The 8,083-nt window shown below is 42.1% G+C and overlaps 1 protein-coding gene across 1 annotated transcript; it reads right to left on the minus strand.

Annotated features, from left to right (window-relative positions):
• Positions 1 to 1,066: 1,066 nt before the first annotated feature.
• Positions 1,067 to 8,080, minus strand: Ddx5 (DEAD-box helicase 5). The gene is made up of 14 exons (XM_026402299.2): positions 7,975 to 8,080; positions 7,507 to 7,685; positions 6,127 to 6,292; positions 5,739 to 5,835; positions 5,514 to 5,647; positions 5,326 to 5,391; positions 4,890 to 5,031; positions 4,645 to 4,805; positions 4,375 to 4,547; positions 3,888 to 3,998; positions 3,635 to 3,696; positions 3,485 to 3,544; positions 2,000 to 2,224; positions 1,067 to 1,771 (listed from the first exon to the last, which is right to left on the minus strand). Exons 2-14 carry the CDS (start codon positions 7,548 to 7,550, stop codon positions 1,368 to 1,370), a joined length of 1,845 nt encoding a protein of 614 aa, XP_026258084.1. The 5' UTR covers positions 7,551 to 7,685; positions 7,975 to 8,080; the 3' UTR covers positions 1,067 to 1,367.
• Between the last annotated feature and the right edge of the window lie 3 nt (positions 8,081 to 8,083).

The following is an 8,083-nucleotide window of genomic DNA, read 5'->3' on the forward strand; positions in this document are numbered from 1 at the left end:
CTAGAGGCTGAATTCAGTTTTCAATGTTTATTAGTCCTAGAAATACCACTCCCTATCCCAGCCCCCACCTTAAGCATGTTCTCATTTTACATTTTAGAGGTAAGGCATTAACATCAAAGCCTCAACTTAATCCTCAGAATTTAAATGAAGACTCCTTTAGACTTTCAAAATTCTGAGGTAAACATATACCAGACCCTATTGGGAAGTAGTCATTGGTAAAATCGGAAAGGTGGGTGAACCAAAGTTAACTCTAATACTATCCCCTGGATTTTTTTTTTCTTTTAAAGCAATAATCTCCAGAATCTAACATGAAGACCTGACCCTTATAATTCACTGTGCTTTTGGTTATGTTGCCTCAGATTAAACATTTTGACGAGGTTTCCCCCGTTAAGAGTATGAATAGACCTTACAGTTTGAAGACCTCTAGAACTCCCTGAATTATGAGGACATTCATGACTCTCAGTATGACCAAGATACCGGAAAAGTCTTTAAAGACTAGAATCTACAAGTAATCTGCACTAAAGACATTATGCATATTCAATTGGTAAAGACTCAGTTCTCAGGCTTAAATGTTTGTTGTTCACAATACAGTCAAGAGCATGAATGTTTTTTTTTTCTGGTGGTACTGGGGATTGAACCCAGGGCCTTTTGCATGTGAGGAAAGCACTCTATATAACCCAGCTGCTGATATAATCTTTTTGAAAAAGCAAGTTATTTGAAGCTCTTTATAGATTTTGCAAAAGAACAGTCATATATGTTTGTTCCAATTCCATACAGGTGATTCTATTATCTTACCGTCTTTTCATCTTAATAAGGAACACAGGCTATTAAAAATGACTCCCTGATGTTGGAAGCTTACTGACAAAGCTTTTATACAATTTAGTCTAAAAAATCATAAATTTACCTAAATCAATCCCATTTTAAAGGGGCCTCTTGATTCCCATTTCCCAATGGAAAAAGCAGTCACTTTATTTTTTTTTTTTTAAAAAAGCAAAACCAAAAACCCATACCATCTAAGCCAAGTTTTACATGACAATGTGTAAAATAAAGTACAATTTCCACTTAATTCAGTCTTCAAATATCTTTTATTGGAAGGCCATGCATCGCCTTCATTTATTGTATTTCAAATCACTGTACAGTTACTTTTGTGAAAACACTGCCTGCATTTTCTAGTACAAAAAAAACCTAAAAATTGTTTCAGGAATGTAGAGAAATATCCAACTTAAATAGCGAAAAAGTGCACCATAATTACTGCTGCACTGCAGTCATTTCTGCATTTCCCATGTTTCTTAAATAACTATCGTCTGATAACACACAATATAAAGAGCAATTATGAAAAACAGACATTTACATATACTTCTAAAGTCTTATTGAGAATATCCTGTTGGCATTGGATAGCCAATCATAGGTGCAGCTGCAGTAGCAGGATATGCATATGCCTGTTGGTTCATACCATTGTGCATATTTGGAACATTACTTCCATATTGCTGAGTGCTATCATAACCATTCTGGTAAGTCCCTGTTGGATTACCAGTCCTAAAACTGGTCTGTATACCAGCAGACACAAAATTACTTCCAAAGCTCCCATTGGTATAATTTGCAGCACTGTAAACACCATTCTGAGTTTTTGCCCCAAAATCTCTCTTAAGCAGACTAGAGTAACCTCTGTCATAATTTTCCCTGTCTCTAAAGGTATTAAATCCACCCCTTTTGCCCGCAGAGTATCTGTCCCGACGGTCATCCTTCATGCCTCCTCTACCCCTGGAACGACCTGTTAAGAAAATAATTGCAAATTGATCAATTAGGTCTATGGCACAAATTATTGCTAACACAGAAAGAATTGGGTAGCTCTATTCATGCTAGGTTTGAAGTGGGTTTTACAATTTCACAACAGAAATTTCAAAATTTTACTCACCCTCCGGGTTCCATTTAAGTGGATTTGTAGATAGCAATGTGATCCCAAAACTACCCATATTTCTTATTGAAGGTTTAGCCTTACCTGAACCTCTGTCTTCGACCAACTGAAGCAACTTGGGATTAATTGCTTGATTAGCTTCACGAAGCACAGAGATAAGGTCGCTCACTTGCTTTATGTTATTAGGTGTAAAGAAAGTGTATGCTGTGCCTGTTTTGGTACTGCGAGCAGTTCTTCCAATTCGATGAATATAATCCTCTGAGGAGTTAGGGTAGTCATAATTGATGACAAATTTCACATCTTCCACATCTGTAAGGTGTTGCAGTGTGGCAAAATAGCAATGTACGGAGTTTTGCACACCACAACAGCCAGACCAAAAATAAAAAGTTAGACAATTGTATTCCCAAGAAGGTACGGGCTGCAAAAAATACAGTTAAAATGGTTATCCATTCCCTGTAGGAATACCATTGAGGTTGAAAAAAAAAAAAAAAGAAAAAGAAAAAAAAAAAAAGCACATGTCATCTGTACAGGTCATTGCCCACCCAGTGATAGCACCTGTCGAAAGGAATATGTATTCTCCCTAGCACATTCCCAAATCGGCAAGTCCCCTTACAGATCATCAAGTGACATCTGAATGCTTCTGCGCAGTAGGGCCACTTATAGTTTCACAGCAACCTCTTCATGTGCTCATTTTGAGGACCTTTGAACAAAAACGTACAAGGTCCTTTGCATTACACACTCATCAGAAGTTCAAAATTCGGGCCACACTGCTCGTCTTGCCAAGACCTTACAACCGCAGCTGCAAGAAAAACATACCTGTCCCCCAAAAGTTGTTTTTATGCACTGTGTCTCGTCTAGGCAAGCGCTTCCAAGAAGCCAGGATTCACTTGAGAATGTGTCTCTCTCTGGCAGGTCTCGACATGACGACTACTGTGTAGGTGAGGGAGGAACTTTCAAAGCACTGCTTTCTTTTCCCACTGACTAAGTGTGAGAAGTTGCTCCTGCTCTAGGTCTCATGTGCCAGTACTCACCAATTTGTAAAAGGCTTAGTACCTTTTAAAGCTGCTCTCTCCATTTCAAACTTGAACAAAAATTTCATTGAACATTGAAGTTTGGAAATATTTCTTCGACATTTCAGCAAACTCACTGAAACTCAAAGACCCACAGATCACAGTAAACATTTGGAAACAATGCTGTACCATGGCAATCATGCAAAGCATGGGACAGAAGAAATACCACGGCAGTGAACTGTGAGGATAACTTCCATTTTTTTCCCCCGGAGAGAACAGTTTATGGGGCAGAGATGGTATGTTCTGCCCTTTGAAGATTACTGGCACACTTTCAGCTTTTCACCTCTCTAATCGACTGGAAGCAGCCAGCCGATCACTAGTCCTCCATCCCCCTCGAGTCCTCCGATTGTCATGCCTAGGCCTTGCCACAAAGACTGCACCTTTATGTGAAAAAAACTTGGAAAAAATGCAGAGGTTAAAGAAAGCAATAAACTTTCTTTAAAAAAACTACATGGAGATCTTCTGGGAAACCAAGCCATGAATGCGAGTTTGTACTAACCTAGCCCTCTGGAGGCCACATCTGTAGCAATCAGAATAGGAGCTTTTCCGTGTTTGAATTCTACAAAGGAAGGCATATATATATATATATAAAACCATTAATCTGAGCAAAAAAATCCAAATTAATAAGAAAATTTCTATAAATACTTACCATTTAGAACCCAGTCACGTTCCTGTTGACTCTTGTCACCATGAATACCCATGGCAGGCCACCTAGATTAAAAAGCTACATTAGCAGACTAACATTTAAAACCTGAGGCAGATTCTAGCATTTCTGGTAGCAGACCTCTTTCATTTCACCAGAAATAAGATAATTTTTCTTATCATATGATCCCCATAAATGAAACCTAAGATTCATCACTTGCATTTTCCTAAAATTATTTCAACTGAGAAAGCCCACTTACCCATCTCTCCTCATTTTTCTAGTAAGCTCATCACATCTTCTTTTGGTTTCAACAAAAACAATGGTTTTATTCTCCTTCTCACTCATGATCTCTTCCATCAGGCGAATAAGTCTGGATATAAAGGAAAAATTATGCATTTTAAAAAGCAGATCAATGGTGATAGGTACACATTTACGTTCTGAAATAAAAAAGGAAACATCTACTATAAACCACTTATTCTGCTCTTGGTCCTTAAAGTAATCCATGGGATGCATTAGTTTCCTTTTCGTATAAGAATATTATAAATTTGATTAGCCAATTATCTTAAAGGATACAAGAAATTTTTAAGGATTGGCAGAATTTTAAACAAATACATTCATATTATCAAGTTAAAGTCACTTTTTACAAAAACCATTTTTTTTTTTTAGTTATAGGTGGACATAGTATCTTTTTCTTGGATTCCTTCGCTGCGTAAGATTTTTACAAGAATCAAAAATAAAATACTAACTTTTCATCCTTTTCTACGTCATGACATACATCCACAATCTGAAGAATGTTATGGTTTGCACTTAGTTCTAGTGCACCAATGTTTATATGAATATAGTCTTTCAGGAAATCTTCAGCAAGTTGCCTTACTTCTTTAGGCCAAGTCGCACTCCACATTAGGGTTTGCCTATCAGGCTGAAAAATGGGGGAGAGGAGATGAAATTGTAAAGATGATGAAATTGGAAAAAATGCAGAATTGAGTCTGAAAGGCAACATATACAAGGGTGCTTACTCTTATCTGATCCACAATCTTCCTTATTTGGGGTTCAAAGCCCATATCAAGCATCCTATCTGCTTCATCAAGGACAAGGTAGGTTGTTCTTCTCAGATTGGTTTTCCCACATTCTAAAAAGTCAATCAGTCTTCCAGGTGTTGCAATACAGATTTCCACACCTTCAATTAAATGGATAAATATAACTGTAATACCCAGAACTTATGTCACTGCTAAGGATGAGGAAAATCTTTTAAATTGCATACCTCTCTCCAAATCACGGATCTGTGGTCCCTTGGGAGCACCACCATAGATGCAAGTAGACTTCAATCGACAAGCTCTGCAGTATTCAGCAGCTACTTGCTGCACCTGCTGGGCCAGTTCCCGAGTTGGTGCCAGCACCAAGCACTAAGGAAAAGAAACAACTTTTTAAGCAGACTTGGATACTAGGTCTGTGAAGTTTTTTTCTCTGGGTGGGAGAGGGGTACTAGGAATTGAACCAGGTGGATACTTGCTTCAAAATGCTAAATTTGTACTGGCAGATTACTTATGCTTTATAATACTTAAGGTAGCTCAAGCTAAATTGGACGAAAATACTAACATCTCTACATATAAAGCACAACAAATTAGAAAATCGTTTGCTACACAGCCTACCCATCTCCACAATATCCTTCTGGCCAAATATTTAAAAAATATACTCACAATAGGCCCATCACCTCTCTCTAGGAATGGCTGATGATTGATGTGGACGATGGCAGGCAACAAATACTATTGGAAAAGAAGGACCATGAAAGAACACATTAGAATGCTATTTTTCCTTTCCCTCTATTTTCCTTGGTATTTACCACCAGTTAACCCAAAAGTTACAATGTAACTAAACTCTAACTTACAGACAATGTCTTTCCAGATCCAGTCTGTGCTACTCCAACCATATCCAATCCACTTAGAGCAACTGGCCATCCCTGAGCTTGAATTGCAGTGGGTTCTGTGAAGTTTTGCCTTGCAATCACGTCCATGACGTTTGCTGTCATCAATAAAATAATTTCAGTAAAAAAATTTTAATAAGAAAAAGGATGGAACACGAAAGGGGATGGAAACTGAGAACTAGCACTTACCAGGGAAGTTTGCTTCATAGAAATTCAGTACTGGCTTTGGACAGTTGTGACCTCTAACTGTAATTTCCTTGCTTCTTCTGTATGTCTCTACTTCTTGCTACAAAACAAATTAGGGCAGGTTAGTTAGACTCTAACTAAACCATCACCAACAAAAAAACCTTATAACGGACCAAAGTAAACTTTAACTACATTCACATACAAAAACCCTATATAGCATTAAACCACCTGTCCTATTACACCCCACCTATTTTATGTGGAAAATTCAAAGCCACCTGTTTGCAAGTCATACCTCCTCCCCAAGTCAAAGAATTAACTCTCTCAAAACTGGAGCTACTTTCAAGATACCTATCAAATTCTGACTTACTAGAAACCATAAGAAATTACTCACTGCTGTGCGTCTAGCCAAATCAGGGTGTTCCTGGTAAAAATTCTTCTCAAATTTGGGCAACTCATCAAGGTTCCACTTCTTTTTAACTAGTTTCTCCCCAGGATTTCCAAACTTCTTTCCAGATAGGGGCCCTGCCCTACTCCCTCCAAATCGAGGTGCACCAAACCTGAAATTAGGGAAAAAAGTTATTCACATTTCCAAAATCCACAGGTTCGAATACACATTCACTTATTATCCCTTGACATTGGCTAATGTATCCTTATGCAGATATACAACTTGAGTCCTTCCTTAAGGATAGGCCCATCACTTCTCTTTAGAAACAGTCATTCTCTTGACAGCCACAATTGGCGTCGCATGTCTCACTTCCCCTGGTCCCAGTACACACTACTGGGGCCAAACAACCTGGGATTCATAGGTGGGAAACTGGCTGCCCAAAAGGCAGAAGGTTCAGATTACAAGCGTAAACAACAGCTTGCATCTACTATTAGTCTTTCCCGCGAGTTTAAGAATTACGTAGGAGAAAGACAAGAAGGAAGCAGCTTAACAACGAAGTTATTTTTACGGCTGTTTTCAAGCAAAGCAGCTTTGGTGTTGTTAGATAACGGGACAGCCCTAGTAGTGAAAGCAGCCAAACGAGGAGGGTATTCTCGGGGACAATCACGCAGGCGAACTGAAGTGGGGGAACCCCGCGGAAGAGCTCCCGACCAAGGTAGCAAAATTATATAACGCGAGGAAAAAGAGAAGGAGGAGCCGGCGACTACCGGGGGAGGAGTCCCGGCCCGGGCGGAGCCGGCCGGGCGGCGTTCCCGCTGGGGCGGCGCTTCCCCCTTTGTCTCGCATTTCTCTCTGCGCCACATTTTCTCGACGCTGCCATTTTGAGCTCCTCCGCCGGGCGGGGTAACAAAGGCGCCGCCGCCATGTCCAAGGCCGGCATTTTGTGTTCGCGGCTCGGACACGAGACCGATTCCCCCGCGCCCGACACCCTCCCGCGCACCGATGGCCTCGCAAGCGGCCCCCCCAACGCCCACACATTACCCGGCGCCCCCAAAACCCCTCCCGAAAGGCTGCACCTATCGGCGGCGCCGTGGCCTCGAAGCGTCGCGCTTTCCTCCCCACGGAGAACGAATGTCCAGATTCCCCCCCACAGTTGCTAAATCCGAGGCCCCGAGGGCTCCCTGCCCACCTCCCAGCAAAAAGCCATCTTGAAGACAATTAACTGGCAAATCCCTCCTAACGGCTTTTACCTGAAAATCAAAATGGCGCAAGCCTTCTATTGAGGCCCTAGATGGGCCAAAAAGGCCGAGTCCCCCGCGCGCCGCCCCCCTCATCCCCTTCCCATCCCCCACCCACCCGGCCTGACAGGTTAGTTCCCACACTCACCCTCGATCCCGGCCGCGGTCTCGGTCACTCGAATAACCCGACATGGCGTCAATGGTTGCGGTTGGCGGGGAACGAAATGAAGAGAATCTGGAGCGACGAGTCGCTGTTAGTGGCCTCGGCTACGACGAAGCCTTGAGGGGGCGGCAGCGGCGGAGGAACCGCGATGACAACAATTGGAGCTAAACGACCAGAGACCGGTGGAAATGAATGAGGTGCCGGCCGAGTCCCGGCAGCCGGTTTTATAGTCTGGACCGCCTCCTCCACCGCAAAGAATGCTGGGAGCCGCTCTATGACCTAATCACCCCGCCCCCCGCGCAAAGGCCGCAACGCCCGCTGGCGTTCCGGAATCCGCCATGTTCTCACCCCTCCCCCCGCGGTCGCTCCCTCACAGTTGCCCGGTTTTCGCCCCTTTCACGTCTGTGCCCATCTATCATTGGGTTGCCTCATCTTGCAGTCTCTTAACTTCACCTTTTTCTTGCCTTTCCACACGTCAAGCGAGCTACTCTGTCCTTTTTCAGGCCTAGACAGGCTATAAAAAGGCCAGCACAATCCAACCCACTCGCCCCACTTGGTGATG

This window comes from Urocitellus parryii, chromosome 7 (genome assembly GCF_045843805.1).
Source record: "Urocitellus parryii isolate mUroPar1 chromosome 7, mUroPar1.hap1, whole genome shotgun sequence".
NCBI lineage: Eukaryota > Metazoa > Chordata > Mammalia > Rodentia > Sciuridae > Urocitellus > Urocitellus parryii.